Source organism: Mytilus galloprovincialis, chromosome 1, assembly GCF_965363235.1.
Source record: "Mytilus galloprovincialis chromosome 1, xbMytGall1.hap1.1, whole genome shotgun sequence".
NCBI lineage: Eukaryota > Metazoa > Mollusca > Bivalvia > Mytilida > Mytilidae > Mytilus > Mytilus galloprovincialis.
The window spans coordinates 29,549,525-29,575,571 of record NC_134838.1 but is presented as its reverse complement, the minus strand read 5'-3'; the positions used below and the strand labels follow the sequence as shown (position 1 = coordinate 29,575,571).

The following is a 26,047-nucleotide window of genomic DNA, read 5'->3' as shown; positions in this document are numbered from 1 at the left end:
ATCCAGGGTGTGCTTCGGCTTAGTTTTTTTTTTTTTTTTTTAAGAAAGTGCAAAGTTGGGGCCGGACACCCTACCCCACTACTTTAAAGAAAAATTAATAAAAAATGTTCTATGTCTAATCATTGTCCACAATAGGCGCAAAGGGAAGCTGGGTAGCTGTAGTCTACTTGTGAATAAAAACACAATGTGTTCTATGGCTTAGTTTATTGTTTTTTAAGTAGGTTCAAAGATTGAGTCGGATAGTCATCTTACCTTACAGTCTACCTTACAGAAAAATTAATAAAAAATGTTCCACGGCAGTATTTGTGTCTGCACTAGGTGCAGTTGGAAGTTTGGTAGCTGAGGTATACCGGTGAAGAAATCCAGGGTGTTTTTCCGCACAGTTTTTTTTTTACGTAGGTCCAAATTTAGGGTCAGACACCCAACCCCACTACATTACAGAAAATTTAATAAAACATTTTATACGACAACACTTTTGTCCCCACTAGGTACAAAGAAAGGATTGGTAGCTGTGGTCTACTTGAGGAAAAACACAGGGTGTTCTTCGGCAGAGTTTTTTTTAAGAAAGTGCAAAGTTGGGACCGGACACCCTACCCCACTACCTCAAAAAGATTAATAAAAAAAGGTTCTATGTCAAATCATTGTCCAATAAACATAAGGGAAGATGGATAGCTCAGGTAAACTGCAGAAAAAATCCAGGGCGTTCTGCCGTAAACTTTTTCTTTAACGTAGGTCCAAATTTGGGTTCAGACACCCCAACCCATTACATTACAGAAAAATTAAAAACAAATGTTGTACGACAATAGTTTTGGCTGCACTAGGTGCAAAGGGAAGCTGGGTAGCTGAGGTATACGGGAAAACATATCCAGGGTGTTCTGCCGCAAACTTTTGTTTAAGGCAGGTCCAAATTTGGGTTCCGAAACCCAACCGCACTACATTACAGAAAAGTTATTACAAAATGTTGTACGACAATGCTATAGTCTGCATTAGGTCCAAAAAGAAGCTGGGTAGCTGTGGTGAACTGGAGAAAAAATCCAGGGTAATCTTCCGCACAGTTCTTTTTAACGTTAGTCCAAATTTAGGGTCACACACCCAACCCTACTACCTTACACAAAAATTAATAAAAAAATGTTGTACGACAAAACTGTTGTCTGCACTAGGTGCACAGAAAGGCTGAGTAGCCGTGGTCTACTTGAGAAAAAACACAGGGTGTTCTTTTGCTAAGTTATTTGTTTTTAAAGTAGATCCAAATTTGGGTGGGACACCCTACCCGACTACCTTACAGAAAAGTTAATGCAAAATGTTGTGCGACAAAACCTTTGTCAGCACAAGGTGCAAAGGGAAGCTGGGTAGCTTATGTCTACTTGAAAACAAATCCAGTGTGTTCTTCGGTTTACTTAATTTTTTTCAAGTCAGTCTAAAGATAAAGTCTACTTAACTCCCTTATAGAAAAATTAATAACACATGTTCTGCGGTAATACTTTTGTCCACACTAGGTGCAAAGAAAAGCTGGGTAGCTGAGGCCTACTTAAATAAAAAAATACAGGGTGTTCTCCGTCTTAGTTTTATTTTTTTATAGTAGTTTTAAAGTTGGGGTGGGACACCGTACCACACTACCTTACAGAAAATTCAATAAAAAGTTGTTCAATGGCAATACTTTCGTCCGCACTCGGTTTAAAGAAAAGCTATGTAGCTGTGGTGTACTTGAGGGGGAAAAAACACAGGGTGTTCTACGGCCTAATTTATTTTTTTATATTTTTATAGTAGTTTTAAAGTTGGGGTCGGACACCGTACCACACTACCTTACAGAAAAGTCAATAAAAAGTTGTTCAATGGCAATACTTTCGTCCGCACTCGGTTTAAAGAAAAGCTATGTAGCTGTGGTGTACTTGAGGGAAAAAACACAGGGTGTTCTACGGCTTAATTTATTTTATTTTTATATAGTTGATCCAAAGTTGGGGTCGGACACCGTACCACACTACCCTACAAAAAAGATAATAACAAATATTGTACGGTAGAACATTTGTCAACACTAGGGGCAAAGAAAGGCCGGGTAACTGTAGTCGACTACAGGGGGTTGTTCGGCTTAGTTTATTTTTTTGAAAGAAAGTTCAAATTTGGGATCGGACACCCTACCCCACTACCTTACAGAAAAAAATAATCAAAAAAATGTTCTACGTCAAATATTTTGTCTGTAATAGGCGAAAATGGAAGCTGGGTAGCTGTGATCTACTTGAGAAAAACCACAGTGTGTCCTACGGCTTAGTTTATTGTTTTTTTAAATAGGTCCAAAGAGTGAGTTAGACAGTCTTCTTCACTACCTTACAGAAAAATCAATAAAAATGTTCTACGGCAATACTTTTGTCTGCACTAGGTGCAAAGGGAGGCTTGGTAGCTGAGTTATACTGGAGAGAAAATCCAGAGTGTTTCCGCAAAGTTTTTGTTTAACGTAGGTCCAAATTTGGGGTCTGACACTCAACCCTACCACCTTACAGAAATTAATAAAAATTTGTTGTACGACAAAGCTTTTGTCCGCACTAGGTTGAAAGAAAGGCTAGGTAGCTGTGGTCTACCTGAGAAAAACACAGTGGGTTCTTCGCCTTAGTTAAAAAAAAATCGGTCCAAATTTAGGGTCGAACACCCTACCCCATTACATTACAGAAAAGTTAATAAAAAAATTTGAACGACAAAACTTTTGTCAGCACAAGTTTAAAGGGAAACTGGATAGCTTATGTTTACTTAGGAAAAAAACCAGGGTGTAATCCGGCTTAGTTTTTTTTTATGGTAGGTATGAAGTTAGGGTTGGACACCGTACCACGCTACCTTATAGAAAAGTTAATAACAATATGTTCAATGGCAATACTTTTTTTCCGCACTGGGTTTAAGGAAAAGTTTGGTAGCTGTGGTCTATTTTAGAGAAAAAAAACACAGGGTGTTCTACGGCTTAGTTTTTTTATAGATTGGTCCAAAGTTGGGGTCAGACACCGTACCACACACATAACAGAAAATTTAATAAAAAAAATTCTACGGCAATACTTTTGGTCAGCACAAGGTGCAAAGTGAAGCTGGGTAGCTTATGTCTACTAGAGCAAAAAATCAATGGTGTTCTTCGGCTTACTTAAATTCTTTTTAAGAAGGTCCAAAGATTAAGTCGGACAGTCTACTTAATTAACTTACAGAAAAGTTAATAACAAATGTTCTGCGGTAATACTTTTGTCCGCACTAGGTTCAAAGAAAAGCTGGGTAGTTGTGGTCTACTTAAGAAAAAAACACAGGGTGTTCTACGGCTTAGTACATTTTTTTTGATATAGTTGGTCCAAAGCTGAAATCGGACACCGTAGCACACTTCATTACAGAAAAGTTAATAAAAAATGTTCTACGGCAATATTTCTGTCAACACTAGGTGCAAAGAAAGGCTGGGTAGCTGTGGTCTACTCGAAAAAAAAACACAGGGTGTTCTTCAGCTTAGATTATTTTTTTTTTAAAGTAGGTCTAAATTTGGGTTCGGACATCCTACCCCACTACCTTACAGAAAAGTTAATAAAAAATGTTGTACGGCAATACTGTTATCCTCACTAGGTGCAAAGAAAGGTCGGGTAGCTGTGGTTTACTTGAGAAAAAACACAGGGTGTTAAGAAAGTCCAAAGTTGCCTACCTTACAAAAGAAATAATCAAAAAAATGTCTATGTCAAATCATTGTCCGCAATAGGCGCAAAGGGAAGCTGGGTAGCTGTGGTCTACTTGAGAGAAAAAAAACACAGGGTGGTCTACGGCTTTGTTTAATTTTTTTATATAGTTGGTCCAAAGTTGGGGTCGGACACCGTACCACACTAGCATACAGAAAAATCAATAAAAAATGTTCTACGTCAAATCATTGTCCGCAATAGGCGCAAAGGGAAGCTGGGAAGCTGTGGTCTACTTGAGAGAAAAACACAACGGGTGATCTTCGACTTTTTTGTTTTTTTTAAGAAATCCAAAGATGCGTCCGGAAATACCCATTACCTTACAGAAAAATTAATAAAAAAATAATAAAAAATATTCTACGTCAAATCATTGTCCGTAATAGGCACAAAGGGAAGCTGGGTAGCTGTGGTTTACTTGAGAGAAAAGTAACACAGGGTGTTCTACGGCTTAGTTTATTTTTTTTATATAGTTGGTCCAAAGTTGGGGTCGGACACTGACCACACTACATTACAGAAAAGTTAATAAAAAATGTTGTACGACAAAACATTTGTCCGCACTAGGTGCAAAGAAAGGCCGGGTAGAGGTGGTTTACTTGAGAAAAAACACAGAGTGTTCGTCGGCTTAGTTTATTTTTTTGAAGTAGGTCCAAAGTTAGGGTCGGACACCTACCCATTACATTATATAAAAGTTAATAAAAAATGTTGAACGACAAAACCTTTGTCAGCACAAGGTAAAAAGTGAAGCTGGGTAGCTTATGTTTACTTAAGAAAAAATTCAGGGTGTTCTCCGGCTTAGTTTTTTTTTTTATAGTAGTTCTAAAGTTGGGATCGGACACCATACCACACTACCTAACGGAAAAGTTAATAAAAAATTGTTCAATGTCAATACTTTTGTCCGCACTAGGTTTAACGAAAAGCTGGGTTGCTGTTGTCTACCTGAGAGAAAACACAGGGTGTTCTCCGGCTTAGTTTTATTTTTTTATATAGTAGGTCTAAAGTTAGGATCGAACACCGTACCACTCTACCTTAGAAAAGTTAATAAAAATATATTCAAAGGCAATACTTTTATCCGCACTAGGTTTAACTAAAGGTGTGGAGCTTAGGTCTACTTGAGAACAAAAACAACAGGTTGTTCTACGGCTTTTTTTTTTAATATAGTTGGTCCGAAGTTGAGGTCGGACACCGTACCACACTACACTAAAATGCAGTTAACTTTAGCGTTTGATAGTTCATTGAGAACATTCTGGCGTATCACAAACAAACAACTTGTTATGTCTCATTTCATTGGCCGAAAGATTCAAATACAACAACATTTGTAGTTTGCGCGTGAATTGACACAGGTGACTGACTATGGAATGTACCATGTTACTTCGAACGTAAAAACAAGGATTTGACAATGTATGGTTTACAAATCTTTGGTCAAAAGAATTAAATAAATGTTTTATGTATTTCAAATTGTTGTGTCGAAATATTATACTGCAGCAACATAATTAACGTGTACATAATGTACCGCATTATGAAACATATAAGGATAAAATAAAATACATGTGCCGCTTTTATACATGATTTAGTAACCACTTTTAATTTCTTTCAATGTCGTAGTTACTTATAATAAGAATCTTATAATGCTGATCCATTATAATAATTACAAAAAGTTATGATGGGTTGCATTTACCTCTTTTAGTGTTTTCATGCTATAAAACGAAGATACAGAAAGTTACACATGAGCTAAGCGTTTGGTTTAAGAATTTACGTATCATAAACGGAGCAAATTGTCCCCGAAATATAGAGAAAAAAAAACAAGAATCGTATCATTTGTGCACGTGAATGAAGACGTAGTATGCAATGTACTATCATGATCACTACGAAATTCAAATGAGTTCAGTGAAGGCATTTGGTGTAAAAAGGATTGAAATGTTACATCGGCGAAGATTTTTTCTTTTGTATGTGTGGAACTAAAAAAAAAAGTTATCGTAGTTTATAAGAAACAATATAAATGTACTGTTTTCGATTTAAATTGGCTAAAAACCTCTCCTTTAATTTAATACCGTAAGAAAGTGATATGCATAACATTGTTGAACTATCCACCAAAGTGACGTGAAGTATGCATGCATATTTAAAATGAAATACAAAATCATACATGTAAGATAAACTGATAAACGAAATATTAAGAAATTATGAATAAGTATGAATGAATGCATAAACTAGAAGGGGTCAACCTTTTTATCAATACATTTAAAGAATAAACATGCTTTTAAAAACTGATCGTTTTTCTCTGTGACTATTTAGATATTTACAAATATACAATCTACGTTCGAATTTCAACCAAGAATAGCAAAACAGTTAAGTATAAAATTCATCAAGTATATCGCTGGAGTTTATAAAGTATATTTTTCTCTAAACAAAGTATGGTTGGTTACATGTTCTGAATTTACTTAGAATTTCGTGATTTTTCTCAAAATTAAGTAAACTGAATTACAAAAAAATCACATTATTCTTAGTCGAATACCTAAAACTTGCGAAATATATAAAAAGGCAGGATGAGCAACTTGGCAAAAAGACCAAATTACGATTTATGTAAAAAAAAACACCGGACAGACTAATAAAAACTAAAACGGCAGGACCGAATAGACTAAAAATAAAAAGACAGGACAGAGAATAAAACTTAGAAAAAAAGAACTAACTGTTTCATCAAAGTCCACCCTCCCATCAAAATAAAATGGTAGATCTCTTAATCCAGAAACAACTGAGAGGAGACAGTTGAATTAAATATGTAGATGTGAAACCTTAAGATCTTAAAGTTTAAATTTTTACTAGTGCACAGAATTATAAATTCAATGAATTTTACATGCACATACATGTATCATTGAAAAGTACGTTTTTGCTATAGAATAATCAAGAACACAATAATGTACGTGAATACTACTATGGAGGTTATAACAACCTTGACCTACGTGAATACTGATCAGTCCATTCAACTTATAGTACGTGTTCTTTTTTCGCAGGTGTGAGGGCGAAGGTTTGAATTTGCCAATGAAAACGATCATTCCTTTACGTGTACCTTACAAAAAAGTTAATTCAAATGTTCTACGGGAAAACCTTTGTCGATACTAGGTGCAAAGAAAGGCTGAGTAGCTGTGGTCTACTCGAGAAAAAACACAGGGTGTTCTTTAGCTTAGTTTATTTTTTGTTAAAGAAAGTCCAAATTTGGGGTCGGACACCCTACCCCACTTCCTTACAGAAAAGTAATACAACATGTTGTATGACAAAACTTTTGTCAACCCAAGGTGCAAATGGAAGCTGGGTAGCTTATTTCTACTTGATAAAAAATTCAAGGTGTTCTTCAGCTTATTTTTTTTTTTAAGTAGGTTCAAAGATTAAATCGGACAGTCAATTTAATTACCTTACGGAAAAATTAATAACAAGTGTTCTGCAGTAATACTTTTGATCACACTGGGTGAAAAGAAAGGCTGTGTAGCTGTGGTCTACTTAAGAAAACAAAACAGGGTGTTCTCCGGCTTAGTTTATTTTCTTTATAGTAGGTACAAAATTAGGGTTGGACCCTGTACCACACTACCTTACAGAAAAGTTAATAAAATATGTTCAATGGCAATACTTTTGTTCGCATTAGGTTTAAAAAATAACTCGGTAGCTGTGGTCTACTTGAGAAAAAAAACACAGGTTGTTCTAAGGCTTAGTATATTTTTGTTATATAGTTGGACCAAAGTTTGGGTCGGACACTTTACCACACTACCTTACAGAAAGGTTAATAAAAAAATGTTCTGCGGCAATACTTTTGTCCGCACTAGTTGCAAAGAAAGGACGGGTAGGTGTGGTTTACTTGAGAAAAAAAACACAGGATGTTCTCCGGCTAAGTTTATTTTTAAAGTAGGTTTAAATTTGTGGTCGGACCCCCTACCCCACTACCTTACAGAAAAGTTAATAAAAAATGTTGTAAGGCAATACTTTTGTCCGCACTAGGTGCTAAGAAAGGCCGGGTAGTTGTGGTGTATTTGAGAAAAAACACAGGATGTTCTTCGGCTTCGCTTGTTTTTAGTAGATTCAAAGATTGAGTCGGATAGTCTTCTTACCTTACAGTCTACCTTTCAGAAAAATTAATAAAAAAAAGTCGTGCAAAGGGAAGCTGGGTAGCTGAGTTATACTGGAGAAGAAATCTATTGTGTTCTTCTGCACAGTGTTTTTTAACGTAGGTCCAAATTTAAGGTCAGACACCCACCCCAACTACAATACAGAAAAGTTAATATATAATGTTGTACGACAAAGATTTTGTCCGAACTAGGTGCAAAGAAAGGCTGGGTAGCTGTGGTCTACTTGAGAAAAAACACGGTGTGTTCTTCGGCATAGATATTTTTTTTTAAGTAGGTCCAAATTTAGGGTCAGACACTCTACCCCATTACATTACAAAAAAGTTCATTATAAAAGGTTGAACGACAAAGCTTAGTTTAGTTTTTTTTAAATAGGTGCAAATAGTGAGTTGGACAGTCTTCTTCACTATCTTCCAGAAAAGTTAATAAACAATGTTCTACGGCAAAACTTTTGTCTTCACTAGGTGCAAAGAGACGCTGGGTAGCTGAGGTATACTGGAAAGAAAATCCAGGGTGTTTTTTTACGCAAAGTTTTTGTGAAACGTGGGTCCTAATTTTGGGTCAGACACCCAACCCCACCACATTACAGAAAAGTTAATAAAAATGTTGTACGACAAAGCTTTTGTCCGCACTAGGTGCAAAGAAAAGCTTAGTAGCTGTGGTATACTTGAGAAAAAAACACAGCGCGTTTGTCGCCTTAGTTAAAACAAATTAAAGTAGGTCCAAATTTAGTGTCGGACACCCTTCCCCATTACATTACCGAAAAGTTAATAAAAAATGTTGATCGACAAAACTTTTGTCAGCACAAGGTGAAAAGGGAAGGTGGGTAGCTTATGTTCACTTTAGACAAAATCCAGGGTGTTCTCCGGCTTAGTTTAATTTGTTTTTTTATAGTACGTCTAAAGTTGGGGTCGGACACCGTACCAGACTAACTTAGAGAAAATTTAATAAAAATATGTTCATTGGCAATTCTTTTGTCCGCACTAGGTTTAAAGAAAAGCTTGGTAGCTGTGGTCTACTTGAGAAAGAAACACAGGGTGTTCTACGGCTTAGTTTATTTTGTTGATATAGTTGGTCTAAAGTTTGGGTGGGACACCGAACCACACTACCTTACATAAAATTTAACAAAAAAATTGTACGGCAATACATTTGTCCACACTAGGTGCAAAGAGAGGCCGGGTATCTCTGGTTTATTTGAGAAAAAACACAGAATGTTCTTCGGCTTAGTTTTTTTTTTAGTAGATTCAAAGAGTGAGTCGGACAGTCTTTTTACCTTAAAGTCTACTTTTCAGAAAAAAATAATTAAAAAAAAAGTCGTGCAAATGGAAGTTGTGTAGCAGAGGTATACTTGAAAAGAAATCCATTGTGTTCTTCTGCACAGTGTTTTTTTTAACGTAGGTCCAAATTTAGGGTCAGAAACTCAACCCAACTACATTACAGAAAAATTGGTAAAAAATGTTGTACGACAAAGATTTTGTCTGCACTAGGTGCAAAGAAAGGCTGGGTAGCTGTGGTCTACTTAAGAAAAAACACGGTGTGTTCTTCGGCATAGTTATTTTTTTTTTAAATAAGTCCAAATTTAGGGTCGGACACCCTACCCCATTACATTACAGAAAAGTTCATAAAAAATGTTGAACGACAAAGCTTAGTTTATTGTTTTTAAATAGGTCCAAATAGTGAGTTGGACAGTCTTCTTCACTATCTTCCAGAAAAGTTAATAAACAATGTTCTACGGCAAAATTTGTCTGCACTAGGTGCAAAGAGACGCTGGGTAGCTGAGGTTAACTGCAGAGAAAATCCAGGGTGTTTTTCCGCAAAGTTTTTGTGAAACGTGGGTTCCAATTTTGGATCAGACACCCAACACGACTACATTACAGAAAAGATTATAAAAATGTTGTACGACAAAGCTTTTGTCCGCACTAGGTGCAAAGAAAAGCTGAGTAGCTCTGGTATACTTGAGAAAAAAACACAGCGCGTTCTTCGCCTTAGTTAAAAAAAATTAAAGTAAGTCCAATTTTAGGGTCGGACACCCTACCCCATTACATTACCGAAAAGTTAATAAAAAATGTTGATCGACAAAACTTTTGTATGCACAAGGTGAAAAGGGAAGGTGGGTAGCTTATGTTCACTTAAAAAAAAATCCAGGGTGTTCTCCGGCTTAGTTTATTTTTTTTATAGTAGGTCTAAAGTTGGGGTTGCACATCTTACCACACACCTTTTACAGAAAAGTTAATAAGAATTTGTTCAATGGCAATACTTTTGTCCGCACTAGGTATAACGAAAAGCTTGAAAACTGTGGTCTAGTTGTGAGAAAAAAACACAGGGTGTTCTACAGCTTAGTTTTTTTTTTTATATAGTTGGTCCAAAATTGAACTCGGACACCGTACAACACTCCTTACAGTTAATTTAATAAAAAAATGTTCTACATCAATACTGTTGTCCATACTAGGTGTAAAGAAAGGCTGGATCGCTGTGGATTACTTAGAAAAAACACAGGGTGTTCTTCGGCTTACTTATTTTTTTTTTAAAGTAGTTCCAAATTTAGGGTCGGAAACCCTACCCCATTACATGACAGAAAAGTTAATAAAAAATATTGAACGACAAAACTTTTGTCAGCACAAGGTAAAAAAGGAAGCTGGGTAGCTTATGTATTCTTGAGAAAAAATCCAGGATGTTCTCCGGCTTAATTTATTTTTTCAATAGTAGGTCTAAAGTTGGGGTCGGACACCGTACCACACTACCTTACAGAAGGTTAATTAAAATATGTTCAATGGCAATACTTTTGCCGCACAAGGTTTAAAGCAAAGCTGGGTAGCTATGGTTTATTCGAGAAGAAAAAACATAGGGTGTTCTACAGCTTAGTAAATGTTTTGTTATATAGTTGTTCTAAAGTTTGGGTCGAACACCGTACCACACTACATTACAGAAAAGTTAATAAAAAATGTTATACGGCAATACTTTTGTCCACGCTAGGTGCAAAAAAAGGCCGGGTAGCTGTTGTTTACTTAGAAAAAACACAGGATGTTCTTAGTTAATTTTTTTCAAAGTAGGTCCAAATTTAGGGTCGGAAACCCTACCCCATTACATGACAGAAAAGTTAATAAAAAATGTTGAACGACAAAACTTTTGTCAGCACAAGGTAAAAAAGGAAGCTGGGTAGCTTATGTATTATTGAGAAAAAATCCAGGATGTTCTACGGCTTAATTTTTTTTTTCAATAGTAGGTCTAAAGTTGGGGTCGGACACCGTACCACACTACCTTACAGAAGGTTAATTAAAATATGTTCAATGGCAATACTTTTGCCGCACAAGGTTTAAAGCAAAGCTTGGTAGCTATGGTTTATTCGAGAAGAAAAAACATAGGGTGTTCTACGGCTTAGTAATTTTTTTGTTATATAGTTGTTCCAAAGTTTGGGTCGAACACCGTACCACATTACATTACAGAAAAGTTAATAAAAAATGTTATACGGCAATACTTTTGTCCACACTAGGTGCAAAAAAAGGCCGGGTAGCTGTTGTTTACTTAGAAAAAACACAGGATGTTCTTAGTTAATTTTTTTCAAAGTAGGTCCAAATTTAGGATCGGACACCCTACCCCATTACATGACAGAAAAGTTAATAAAAAATGTTGAAAGACAAAACGTTTGTCAGCACAAGGTAAAAAGGGAAGCTGAATAGCTTATGTTTTCTTGAGAAAAAATTCAGGGTTTTTACTTGAGAAAAAACACAGAGTGTTCTTCAGCTTACTTTATATTTTTTCAAAGAAAGTCTTAAGTTGGGGCCGGACACCTACCCCACTACCTTACAGAAAAATTATTAAAACATGTTCTCTGTCAAATCACTGTCCGCAATAGGCGAAAACGGAAGCTGGGGAGCTGTGGTTTATTTGAGAAAAAACGTCGTGTGTTCTACGGCTTAGTTTATTGTCTTTTAAGTAGGTTCAACGATTGAGTTAGACAGTCCTCTAAACTTACAGTCTACCTTACAGAAGAATTAATAAAAATGTTCTACGGCAATAATTTTGTCTGCATTAGGTTCAAAGGGAAGCTGGGTAGCTGTGGTCTACTTGAGAAAAATCCATGATGTTCTTCGGCTTAGTTATTTTTTCTAAGTAGGTCCAAAGATTAAGTCGGACAGTCTACTTAACTACCTTACAGAAAATATAATAACAACTGTTCTGCGGCTATACCTTTGTCCACACTAGTTGCAAAAAAAAAGCTGGGCAGCTGTGGTCTACTTAAGAAAAAAACACAGGGTGTTCTCCTGGTTAGTTTATTTTTTTTATAGTAGGTCTGGAGTTGGGGTTGGACACCATACATTGTACTAGACTACATGTACCTTTAAGTTAAGTTAATAACAAATGTTTTTCCGGAAATACTTTTGTCCGCACTAGGTGCAAAGAAAGGCCGGGTAGCTGTGGTTTACTTGAGAAAAAACGAAGAGTGTGCTTCATTTTATTTTTTAAAAAGAAAGTTTGGACCGGACACCCTACCCAACAACCTTACAGAAAAATTAATGAAAATGTTCTACGCCAAATAATTGTCCGCAATATGCACAAAAAGACGCTAGAGAGCTGTGTTCTACTTGAGAAAAAATCATGGTGTACTTCGGCTTAGTTATTTTTCTAAGTAGGTCCAAAGATTAAGTCGGACAGTCTACTTAACTACCTTACAGCAAAATTAATAACAGATGTTCCTGTGGTAACACTTTTGTCCACACTAGTTGCAAAGAAAAGCTGGGTAGCTGTGGTCTACTTAAGAAAAAAACACTCCGGCTTAGTTTTTTTTCTTGTGTAGTTGGTCTAAAGTTGGGGTTAGACATCGTACCACACCACCTTACAGAAAAGTTAATAAAAATTTGTTCAATGGCAGAAATTTTGTCCGCACTAGGTTTAAAGAAAAGCTTGGCAGCTGTGGTCTACTTGAGAGCAAAAAAAAAGACAGGGTGTTCTAAAGCTTAGTTTATTTTTTTGATATAGTTGGTCTAAAGTTAGGGTCGGACACCGTACCACACTATCTTACAGAAAAGTTAATAAAAACATGTTCTACGGCAATACTTTTGTCCATACTGGGTTCAAAAAAAGGCCGGGTAGCTGTGGTTTACTTGAGAAAAAAACACCGGGTGTGTTATTTTTTTGTTAAAGTAGGTGCAAATGGAGGGTCGGACATCCTATAAAAAAGAAGATGTGGTATGATTGCCAATGAGACAACTATCCACAAAAGACCAAAATGACACAGACATTAACAACTATAGGTCACCGTACGGTCTTCAACAAATAGCAAAGCCCATACCGCATAGTCAGCTATAATAGGCCCCGATAAGACAATGTAAAACAATTCAAACGAGAAAACTAACGGCCTTATTTATGCAAAAAAATGAACGAAAAACAAAAATGTAACACATAAACAAACGACAACCACTGAATTACAGGCTCCTGACTTGGGACAGGCACATACATAAATAATGTGGCGGGGTTAAACATGTTATCGGGATTTACCCTATTACATTACAGAAAAGTTAATAAAAAATGTTGAACGACATAACTTTTGTCAGCACAAGGTAAAAAGGGAAGCTGGGTAGCTTATGTTTTCTTGAGAAATAATCCACGGTGTTCTCCGGCTTAGTTTATTTTCTTTTATAGTTGGTCCAAATTTGGGGTCAGACACCTTATCCCACCCTTACAGAAAAGTTAATAAAAAATGTTCTACGGCAATACTTTTGTTAGCACTACGTGCAAAGGAAATGTGTAGCTGAGGTCTAATGAAGAAAAATCCAGGGTGTTCTTCGGGCAATGTTTTTAAACGAAGGTCCAAATTTGGGGTGGGACACCCATCCCCACACTCCCTTACAGAAAATTCAATACAAATGTTCTACGTCAATCTTGTGTCTGCACTATTTGCAAAGAGAATCTGTGTAGCTGTGGTTTACTTGAGAAAAAACACAGGGTGTTCTCCGTCTTAGTTTAATTTTTTTAAAGTAAGTCAGAAGTTGGGGTCGGACACCCTACCCCACTTCCTTACAAAAAAAAAAATCTACGGCAAAACCTTTGTCAGCACAAGTTGCAAAGCAAAGATGGGTAGCTTATGTCTACTTCAGAGAAAATCCAGGCTTAGTTTTTTTTTATTCTTTGAGTCGGTCAAAAGTTAAGGTCGGTCACCCTACCCTTCTACTTTACAGAAGAGTAATTAGAAATGATCTACGGCAATACTGTTGTTTTGGACTCGGCGCAAAGAGAAGCTTGGAAGCTGTGGTCTAATGGAGACAAAAACAGGGTGTTCTTCGGCTTAGTTTTTTTTTTTTTTTAGTAGGTCCAAAGTCGGGGTCGGACACCGTACCACACTACCTTACAGAAAAATTAATAAAAATGTTGAACGACAATATATTTGTCCGCACTAGGTGCAAAGGGAAGCTGGGTAGGAGATGTACTTGAGAAAAAAATCTAGGGTGTTGTTCTGTTTATTGTTTTTTAAGTAGGTCCAAAGTTGGGGCAGGACATCGCTCCTAACTCTTACAGAAAAGTTACTAAAAAATGTTTTACGGCATTTTTTTGGTCCGCACTAGGTTCAAAACAAATCTAGGTAGCTAAAGTCTACTTGAATAAAATCAAGGATGTTTTACGGCTTCTCTTGTTTTAAAGTAGGTCCAAAGCTGGGACCGGATATATTTCCCACATGTTACAAAAAAAAATTTCTACGGCAACACTTTTGTCCCGCTAGGTGCAGAGAGAAGCTAGGTTGCTGAGGTCTGTCTGAGAAAAAAATCAGGATGTTCTTCGGCTTAGTTTTTTTCTAAGTATGTCTAACGTAGGGATCTGACACTCTTTCCAACCCTTACAGAAAAGTTTATCAACAAATTTTCTTCGGCAATGCATTTCTCCGCATGATGCGCAAAAGGGAAGCAGGGTAGCTGAATTCTTCTTTAGAAAACAAATCCAGGGTATTTTTCGATTTATTTTTTTATTCTTAAACTAGATCCTGAGTTGGGGTCGAACACCCTATCCAACCTTACAGAAAAGTTAATAAAAAAAATTCTACGGCAAGACTGTTGTACGTACTAGGTGCAAAGGGAAGCTTGGTAGCTGAGATCTACTTGAGAAAAAATCCAGGGTGCTGTTCGGCTTGATTTTTTTTTAAGTAGGTCCAAACCTTGTAAAAGTCGCCGACAGTTTTTGTTCTTCTGTTTAGAGATTATTCCACAAGTTTCGAAATTCTCCTGAAATTAATAATAAAAAATAGTCATTTATTGAATACTTAATAAATGAATTACTAGGTAATCAATGTACAATAGAAGACCGTGTATATTTACGCCAAACAAATACCATTTCTAACTGAAAAACATCAATATAGCAAATTGCTCTACACACTTCAAACATGAAACAAAACTCTTCTGAAGTGACTTTTGAAAAATCATGTTCTTTTAATGTTATTTGAAATTTGTTATCAATATGGGATTACAATTTTTCATTTCACAAGGATATTAAAAAAGATAATAACAGTTTGAATACATCAAATAATTTGCAGTTGCTTGTTTTAGTAAGAAAAAATAATATAAGTTCATTTCAGAAGAAAAATTGAAATTGCTGACATTAAGCATTTTCCAATTTGACTTTAAATGTTGAAAAATGAAATATGTTCTAACGTGAAGCATTTTTAATTTTGAATGAAATTACTTCGCAATATAAAAATTTGAAAAGATGATCTAAACTGCATCATTTCTTTTTACTTTTAATGAGTAGATCTAGAATGAAATGAAATTTGTTTCAATATATGTGTTTTAGATATTCTAATTCTCGACACTATTTAAAAATTATTCACGGTTTCTTTTTCTTTTTCCTTGTTTTACGCAAAACATCTTGAAGAATTTGTTAATAATGTATACGTGTGCACTATGTGTGTATCACCTAATTTTGAACATGAGTAGTATACTAAAAGGTACAATAATGACAACGAAAAAGTGAACTTTTATTAATTAGTTTACCCGAAGAACACACGACTGTATACCTACACGTGTCTGGAACATGACAAATATCCTTAAATGTGTATGATAACATTGAGAATGGAAATGGAAAACGTGTAACAGAGGCAACAACCCGATCAAAGAGCAGGAAAGAGTTATACGAATATACGAATATAGTTCCCGTTAATAATAGGGTATTTTTTCTATATTTTTTTCTTTCCCTTCCTCATAGATTTCTTAGTTTTTCTGGGGTGTAAATTAAAGAAGAGAGCTTAAATACAATTTTAGATATTTATTTTAACTGATTTTGATATGGAAAGAGTGATTAGGGCAGATTCAAAAAGATTATATTTACACTTTTCGGAACATCTCTAGACCTGCCTATATGGATGTGTATTTACCAAATTTGTATGATGTATACATGCAATTTTTCTAAAATATGGTTACATTTTTGGACGTACTGCACATTACACACACACACAAATTTAGACAAAAAATAGGGTTTTTTTTAAAGCGACAAAACGTTATAAAGAAATGATAGCGGAATTAATTGTGGTGTTGCATTTCAGGAAATTTTGAATTTTTACTTTGAAAACCTTTCTGAATGATCTATTGGTATTAATTTGTAAAACTATGAGAGAAGAAATGATTTCCACTTTTATTTGATAGAAATTTGGTACAAAAAGTTTCTTTTCAACTAATATGTCGAAAAATGTATCTTTTTCACTTTTGTCAATATTTTTGATAAAGCAGCATCCTTACTTTTTCTCTGACAGTTTTTTTCTGACATCTATTTGTGTTTGTGGTATTTATTTCAGTTGTTTTACTAATTTGTGAACTCTGAACACAGAGAAAAGTAGATAAAAACATGAAAAGAGTGCAAAATGTGCTGTTTTAGAAGTCTAAGTCTAGCAGACCGTACGACGCAAGTAAAAATGGGAACTTATATGCACTTAGAATTGTATTTCTTTAAACAGATTGCTCTGAATCTATATCAAAAGCACTTATTTTTTGCACTTCTGGCGTATTAAAATTTTGAACTTGTTGCCTTTTGTTGGCTGTTGTTCGTGTGTTTCTTTGTCAATTGTGTTCTCCAATTTATTTATATTGTAGTCCTGTGGTGTTGAGTTGTCATTTTAATGTTATATTTCACATAGCTATAAAAGAGGGAGGTTTAGCATGCCACACAACCAGGGTCAACCCACCATTTTTCCCTTTAAAAACGTCCTGTACCAAGTCAGGAATATGGCCATTGTTATATTATAGTTCGTTTCTGTGTGTGTTACATTTTAACGTTGCGTCGTTTGTTTTCTCTTATTTTTGAGTGTAAATTCACATTGCGATAAGACGTGTCACGGTACTTGTCTATCCCAAATTCATGTATTTGGTTTTGATGTTATATTTGTTATTCTCGTGGGATTTTGTCTGATGCTTGGTCCGTTTCTGTGTGTGTTACATTGTAGTGTTGTGTCGTTGTTCTCCTCTTATATTTAATGTGTTTCCCTCATTTTTAGTTTGTTACCCCGTTTTGTTTTTTGTCCATGGATTTATGAGTTTGAACAGCGGTATACTACTGTTGCCTTTATTTAACCTGGTCTGTTTCACAGTCTATCTTTATTTTCTTCGGTTGGATGGCTGGTGGTTAAAATATTGACCTTTTGAGACTGAAATTTCATGCAAGTTTTAAACAGTAAAGTGAATAAACGTTGGATCAGACCATACTAACTACATATATAGATGAAAGCAACAGTCTTGATACAATTAGGTTTCATATTTGATCATATCTCAGCAAATATTTGAGCAAAAAGAAGCATATTTCCATCTCCCATATCATTTATATGCAATTTAATATGAAAATGTTGGGAATGTCCTAAATTGACAACTTGTTTTTGTAAGCCTGACAAGGCTTACAACCATGTCATACTCATACATACACCGTATGCAGGTACTGCTGGAATGTTGCTACTTAGAAAAGGAAAGTTCACAATTGGAAAGCTGAAATCATCTCTGTTGTCGTTAAGTTTTGTTTTCAATCGACCTTAATTGTCAATTTCTAGGTGTAAGTCAAGATATATGGCCGTCTTAACTGTATCTGTTGTATCCTTTATCTCTATTTCAATGGGATAAATGCGTTTTACATAGTCACCAAATTTTGAATTATTTAGTAAAATAGTCCATCCTTAAGGACAGTATCGTAATTTTATCCCTTTTTAATAAGCATGTTTGGTTAGCTTTTGAGGGGAATGCCGACATATTTGTGTTTTGTATAGAATGTTACCTTTACAGAATAAGATTTGATAAGTAGATCTGAACATACAACATGTCTATGTGTTGATTTGTATTTTATTGGCGAATGATGTCCTTGTACTGATGATACAATTTAGTGAATGTAATGACTAGTTTGATACAGAAAACCATTGTGTAATATATTTTAGTAATACAGAGATTGATATCGTTAAAATCAAATACATATACTACATTACTTGTTCTGAAATCGAACTCGAACTTCATTTATAATGAGCATTATTGTGCACATTGCTGTGTGCTTGTTGGCTAGAGGTGCATTGAAGTTTCATTGGTGGCCTTCGGCTGCTTTTGCTCTTTGGTCAGGTTGTTGTCTCTTTTGCGCATTCCCCATTTCTATTCTCAGTGTTATCATATATATGATATATAAATACTACTCATATTCGGAAGTAGTGGATACCAAAAGAAAGTGCACACGTATACATCATTAACAAATTATTCAAGATTGTTTGCTTTAAAGAAATGAAACACTGCAAAGTAAAATGAAAAATGATGTACGTTATAGGATATATTTGTTTGGATGCGTTTACGACTAATTGTCTAAACTATGAACTTACCATTTTTATGTTTGTTGAAAGCATCTTTTTATAAAAATGTTTACTTATTCTTTATTATTGTACTTTGTCACTTGTTTCGACTTTTTAAAGACTCCTTGCAATAGAAAAAAAACATCATTTTATTTGTAATTGCTTTTGAATAAGACTGTTTTGCGTGCATACCTTTTTTATTTGTTTTTCGGCAAAATCAAACCGCATTCAATAGTGCCGTTATATTAGATAGAATGCATGTACAGTTGATAATCTTGATCTTGATGTATTGCTTTTTTCTAACAGTCAATCGAATTTACCCGTTTATGAAAGTAGCCAAACGTTTTCTCCTGATGTTGTGAGATTATTCAACAAGTTGGGAAATTCTCCTGAAATTAATTATCAAAAGAGTCAATAATTGAGCATTAATGAAGTTAGTAATGTATGTACAATAGAAAATAGTGACCATATCAAACCAATGAACACCAACTGTCATATTCCTGACTTGATACAGGCATTTTCTTTCTATAGAAAATGGTGGTTTAAATTAGTTTTAAAGCTAGCTAAACCTCTCAGTTGGATGACTGTCGTATTAAAATCCATTATATTGACAACGATTTGTGAACAAAACACGAAGACGTAACAGGTAAAAATGTCAAAAATAGAGGGACAGCAGTCAACATTGTGTTTTTATCTTAATCTCAAAACACAAACAAATATATTAACAAACATTTACCATGGCACAATAATACAATGATGGGATGTATAAGTACAAGGCCATGTCATATCTCAGAAAGAACAGAAAAAAGACATATAGACAAAAAGACATATAAACAAAAAGGCATATAGACATACATGTGTTCGAATACGTTTAAAATTTATTTTCTAAAAAAAATATACCTTCCATTATTATGTTTATTGAAAGCATCTTGTTATAACAGTGCTTATTTATTTTTGTGCATACTTTTTCTATAGTTTTAACTTTTTAAAGACTCTCCTTGCAAAAGAAAACGTCATTTTATTCACAATTGCTTATGGGTAAGACTGTTTTACGTGCCTACTTTTGTTATAATTTTTTTTAGCAATAGTTAACTGCATTCAATAGTGCCGTTATATTAGGTAGAATAAATGTACAGTTGATTATCTTGATATTGGTGTATAGCTTATTCTAACAGTCATTCGAATAAACCTGTTTGTAAAAGTCGCCAACATTTTGCCTCTGATGTTGTTAGATCATTCCATAAATTTGGAAATTCTCCTGAAATTAATAATAGGAAAACAATCAATGATTGCATATTAATGAAGATAGTGATCAAAGTACAATAGAAAATAGTTACCATATCAAACCAATAAACACCAACTGTCATAATTCTAACGTAGTACATGCATGTTCTGATGTACAAACTGATGGTTTAAAACTGGTTTTAAAGCTAGTGAAACCTCTCACTTGTATGATTGTCGTGTTCAGTTTGTGAACAAAAAAACCCAGACATAATAAGTAAAAATGTAAAAAATAGAGGCACAGCAGTCAACATTGTGTTATTATCTTAATCTCTATAAACCAAACAGTAAAAGTCCCCAAAAGTTTTGATTCTCATGTTGTAAGGGTATTCCATAAGTTTGGAAATTCTCCTGAAATTAATAATAGAAAAAAAGTTAATAATTGAATGTCAATGCAGATAGTAATCATTGTACAATTGAAAACAGTGTACACTAACTGTGTTTAAGTTCATTCAGATTTTTTTACCAAAAAAATAATCAGTAACCTCGAATGTATATATACGTTCGCATGCATTTACGACTAGTTGTCTGAAATATGAAGTTTCCATTGTTATGTTCATTGAAAGCATCTTTTTATAAAAAGTGCTTATTTATTTTAGTGTATACTTTGTTACTAGTTTCGACTGTTTGAAACCTCTCCTTGACAAGGAAAAAAAAACATCACTTTATTAGCAATTGCTTTTGGATAAGACTGTTTCACGAGTCTTATATTTTAGTTGAATAATTCAGCAAAAGTAGTCGACATTCAATAGTGCTGTTATGTTAGGAAGAATAAATTTACAGTTGATTGTCTTGATTTTAATGTTTTGCTTTTTTTTTCTGACAGTCATTCGAATATACCTGTTTAAAAACTCGCAGAAAGTTTTGCTTCTGATGTTGTGAGATTATTCCACAAGTTTGAAAATTCTCCTGAAATTAATAATAAAAAGAGTCAATAGTTGAATTTTAATGAAGTAAGTTAGCAATAGACAATTGAAATAGTTTACACTAAATTTGTCAAAGTTCATCTATATTTTTTATAAAACTAATCAACTTCGAATGCAGATATATGTGTTCGAATGCTTTTACGACTTCTTGTCTGAAAAATCAAATCATAATTGTTATGTTCATTGAAAGAATCTTTTAATAAAAGTGCTTATCTAGTGTATGGCAAACCTTACCACTAGTTTCGACTTATTAAAGACTCTCCTTGCAAAAGAAAAAGGTAATGTTATTAGCATTAGCTTTAGGTTAAGATTGTGTCTACTTTTTAGTTCATTTTTTTCAGCAAAAGTAAAACACATTCAATAGTGCCGTTATATTACGTAGAATATATGTTCAGTTGATTCTTATTCATATTTCGCCTTTAGGTCTCAAGAAATGAATTAGCTTAACTTCTCTATGAGGCGTAATGTAATATCTATGTTTAAACAAACAAACCATAACCACCAGACCAGAGATGGCCAGTGACCTTGACCCTAGTATATACGCACCTGTTCCAAACAGTGAACACAACACTTTAGGAGGTTGGAAAGTTACTTATATTATGATTATCTTGTCTTTGATGCAAGACAAGTGCTAATGTTAATAAGAAATACAAATGTCTTGTCTACGATCTATGACAAGTGTTGATGGAAATGAATTAGACATGTTTTTGTCTACGATGTATGACAAGTTTATTCATTTAAGTCATCACCATCATCATCATCATCATCATCATCATCATCATCATCATCATCATCATCATCATCATCATCATCATCATCATCATCATCATCATCATCATCATCATCATCATCATCATCATCATCATCATCATCGTCATCATCATCATCATGTTCATTGAATTGAATTGAGTTGAATTGAATTGTTTTACATCAATTTTGATCTCGTCAGGATTTTTGTTTTACATGTAACCTGCATATAGAGATTCTGTCTCGTATTTAAAACATTGTTTAAGGTTGCATTTCCTATCTTGATTACCTTCAAATGTTCCTGCTTACAATGAACCATTACAAACAAGATTTCAAAGTGGTAAATTTGAAATTGAAACTTCAAAATGTTAACAGACGTCAGCATGAATCCGTTGACTGTTTTGTTATGTTTCAGACAGGACGATGCATTTGTTCCAAATGATGAAAACACAATCCTATCGTCATTTCTTGGAACATGATCTACTGAAAAGGAATGATCCCCCCGTGTGTACTTACATGAATGACAAACAGATATAACACCCCATGTGTCGTATATGGATCAGGATTATCTCATCCTAATGGAGCACATGAGAGCTGCCCGTTTCATGACGGGATAATTGTTTTGCAGCTTTCAGTCAAAACGAAAAAGTCCTTCATCAAATGGCAAAATTAAAACCCCTAAAAACTCATCCAGTATAATCAATAAAAAAGCAAAGAACCCCGAAAGGTATTTAAATAAAAGCACTTTCATATCATAATAAGAAAATATCGGACAGAGGCTGTATTTTGATCAGATTGCATGAATTAAACCCTTTCAAACACAAACAGGTGAATTCAGAAAAACGGAATGAAAGACATAACATAAGGAATGTGTCAAAGCGACAACAACCCGACCATAGAGCAGACAACAGCCGAAGGCCACCAATAGGTCTTAAATGTAGCTGAAAACTCCCAGTCTTTTTCTTTTCTATCAATCTGCTGTGTGTGCAGTTAAGATATTATAATCGATGATACGTTGCAAATGAACTGATTTCATCAAATGTATTGGAGAATAAAAGTACAAGATACAACTTTTGTATCTTCATTTTATTATGCTAAAACTGTGTAATGACATTTGAATTGAACAAGCGTCTATGAAATATTGTCAAACATGAAACATATCCACTGCGGTATTAATCTCGTTAAAAAATTGTTAATGTAATGCACTTTGATATTCTATTTATCTTCAGTCGTCATTAATGTATTAAGAATAAGATATGCATGGCACTATGTAACGTCTCCAAAACCATGAATATTATTTTGATTATATTCCCTGTTTGAATAACTTAACATTTTTTCGGTCGGCAGAGCTTTTCCTTCGCAAGTGAACTAAAAGCGATTTTGGTGTTTTAAGGTGTCTTCCACAACCACATATAACACCTTCCACTGGAAAATGAGCAGGTAACCACTTTGTGAACGTAACTGTATTTGTTGAAGCAAACATTCCTCTTACTCTAACTATTTTCTTTTTTTTCATAAAAGTGGACTTTAGTATGTCGATAGCCTCTGTCCATACTGCAATTTAAGAGCGTTGTTCATTGAAACATATACACAGTGAATGGCATATCTTTTTTATTCATTTTTTGAAATTTAGTTATTATTCTGTTATTTTCTTAATATAATCAAGACGCAGTGAATGTTCACCAAAAGTTTATGTTGTAGTTTTCCTAATTTGGTATTTATAGCGGTATTTTTTTTTTTAGAAATATGATACATAGATTATAGATGTGTAATATAAACAAGAGGCCGTATAGAACCTTTATCGATCACCTGTTAATTTTGGCGGAAATCTTTGATCAATGATTATTTTTCATGTTCTATGCATATTAATGATTGGCTTAAAATTGTCATTTTACCCCTGCTTTTTGAAGTACAAGGAAATAAAAAAAAATGTATTCCTATTACACTGAAACTCATTCATTCAAAGTTAAGCTGAACTTGATTCACCAGTTTCAAAGAAGAGTATTTATTTTACAGTAAGCAAACTAAATTTTCAAATCATTAGAAATGGTCTTATAAGGGCAACAACTCCTTAAGGGGCAAATTGAGAATTTTTATCATATAGACCTATTTGTAATACTTTGATGGACATGTTAACTGTTTACAGTGTATCTATATTTATAATAATATTTAGGATGAAAATTACAACATTTCATTAAAACCATCAATTCAGGAGCAATAACCAAAAAGCCAGATTCCCGATGTGGCTTATTATTTCAGAGGAGGTAGACCTTGACCTTATGAATACTTTATTTTCTTGTTTGATTTGCTCTAAATGCTTTAGTTTTTGTGATTTAAGTAAACACCTGTATTTTACCATATGTTCTATTTTTAGCCATGGTGGCCATGTTTTCAAAGAAAACAGAAAATAAAACATACACTTTATCCTCGATAACCTAAGAACCATTCAGCTTCAACTTGGTTTAGATTGGTTAAGCAGTTTCAGAGGAGACGATTTTTAGAGTAAGAAAACCTGATAAACAAACTGTTGAAAATTCTTTATAACTGTCATTAATTCCTTAAGGATGTTTGCTTGCCATGTTGTGGAATTTTTGTCAGATTTTCGGAATCCTCTAGTTTTATCCATTTGAATGCCTTAACAATGTTTGCCTATTGAACCCCATTTTTCTTTTTAGAAATCTTTTGCATGTATAGTTATAAGCCATTTGTAAAAGTCTTCTAAAATCTTATTTATTTTTTAATACTTTTTGAGAACTTTAACTTGTCAATGATAAAGCTATCAAAAATGGTTTATACCTCAAAAACAAGCACATTGACCTCTATATATTTGTTTGCCTTTTGGATTCCTTAATTATTCCCCTATCAATCTTTACTAGTTTCATGAAAAGCTATTTGTTTTGAAACTGAGTAGCGAACATCCTAAATGGTCAATTGACAATATTAGTCCCTAACCTCGATCATTTACAGATCTTACTTTGCTTTACATTTTTACTTTTAACAGGTTATCTTTATTTATAATAATATTTAAGACAATAAACAAAAACTTCAAAAAATCCTTAGATTAAACAATATTGTGGCACTACCCAGCCATGGATTGTTTTATTCATCTGAACATATCAGGGCTGATAGAACTTGAAATGATGAACCTTTATACTACATGTCAGATTTTTTTTAACTGCTTTAGTTTTTGAGATATAGGCCAAAAATTGCATTTTACCCCTATGTTTTATTTTTAGCCTGACACCCATGTTTTTTACGAAATATAAAATAAAACACAATTTGCATTTTAAATACCACAAGGATCATTCAGCATAGGTTTAGTTGGAATATGTTGAGTAAATGTTTAAAATAGTTTACACCGGACGGACGATGACGACGGACAACGACGGACGGCAAAAGCTCATATTTCATTTTAAAAAGTGAGCTAATAAGAAAATATGGACTGACTGGTGTCTTTTTTGAATTAATACAGCAAAACAATATCGTTAACGATAACTTTCTTCCTTGCGTTTGATTTTTTTTCGGTTAGTGTTGAAAAAGACATAGCAAAATATTCGTGATGCGTTTTCAAGCATTAACTGATTAAATCATATCAGTAATTATTTAATTAGTTTCAATAAACAATAGACATTAACGATGTATTTGATTCAATTTCATTACCTGATTGTCCCGGATTATATACCACGTCTGCTACTGCGAGCTGAAACAAAATGGTGAAAAAATAGTTATAATTATAGCAAGAACAATATTTATCATTGATAACATTTTAAAGGAAAAAACTTATTGTATTCCACATTTTCCACAATTTCGTTAGTATCAGTTTTTGTCAGGGTCTCACTGTGAAATATTGGTTAGATATTTAGTCAAGTGTAACTGATTTGTAAGCGTTAAGGCATTTGTCTGAATATTTTCTTCTTAAAATGCATTATATTTACAACAATTTTTCTCTTCAAATACAATACAAAATCATGATAAACAGGCGGATAGAGGAACAGACAGAATAAAGACGAACAGATGGAAATAAATACTAAATGATTGAATGAGTGAAAAAATATAACAATGTTGTGGTAATGTGGTCGTAATAATTAAGCTTTTATCAGTTCATAAAGGGATATACGAGTTTAATACAGAAAAGTAAAATGTTTTCGAAGTCGAACTTATGTAGCTGTGCTAATATGACTTTGCATATATGTTGTTTGAAAAATTGAGAGTACTTAAACCTATGCAAAGAAAGTAAAGACTACCAACGATGTATAGAAATATTTCTTATGCCTTCTTTTTTATTTACAATGTGGTGAACATGTTTAATGTGTTCACAAGTTAATCTCGTTAAATATACGAATGAATATATATCTTTGTTATGATAATAAAGTTGGAAAATCGTATAAAAAAATAGTTGCAAAGTCAGCGAAAATAGATTACAATCAAGAATTAGAAAAACATTCGCTAAATTAGTTAAACAAATATCCTCAAAGATGCCATGCGTATAGTGTGTACGCCAGACTCGCTAAATCTGCC

The 26,047-nt window shown here is 34.0% G+C and overlaps 1 protein-coding gene across 4 annotated transcripts in view; it reads right to left on the bottom strand.

The window, feature by feature from the left end:
• Positions 1–26,047, bottom strand: part of LOC143071173 (uncharacterized) — a 167,025-nt gene that overhangs the window by 95,615 nt on the left and 45,363 nt on the right. For 3 of the 4 annotated variants that reach the window (XM_076245333.1, XM_076245325.1, XM_076245337.1), the window contains 2 exons: positions 25,190–25,229; positions 22,601–23,083 (listed from right to left, as the gene is read on the bottom strand). The exons of the other annotated variant lie outside the window; for it this stretch is intronic. In XM_076245333.1, coding sequence (XP_076101448.1) covers positions 22,833–23,083; positions 25,190–25,229 — 291 coding nt within the window. In that variant the 3' untranslated portion in view covers positions 22,601–22,832. Of the gene's footprint in view, positions 1–22,600; positions 23,084–25,189; positions 25,230–26,047 lie in introns of those variants that run through there. 4 annotated transcript variants of the gene reach the window in all.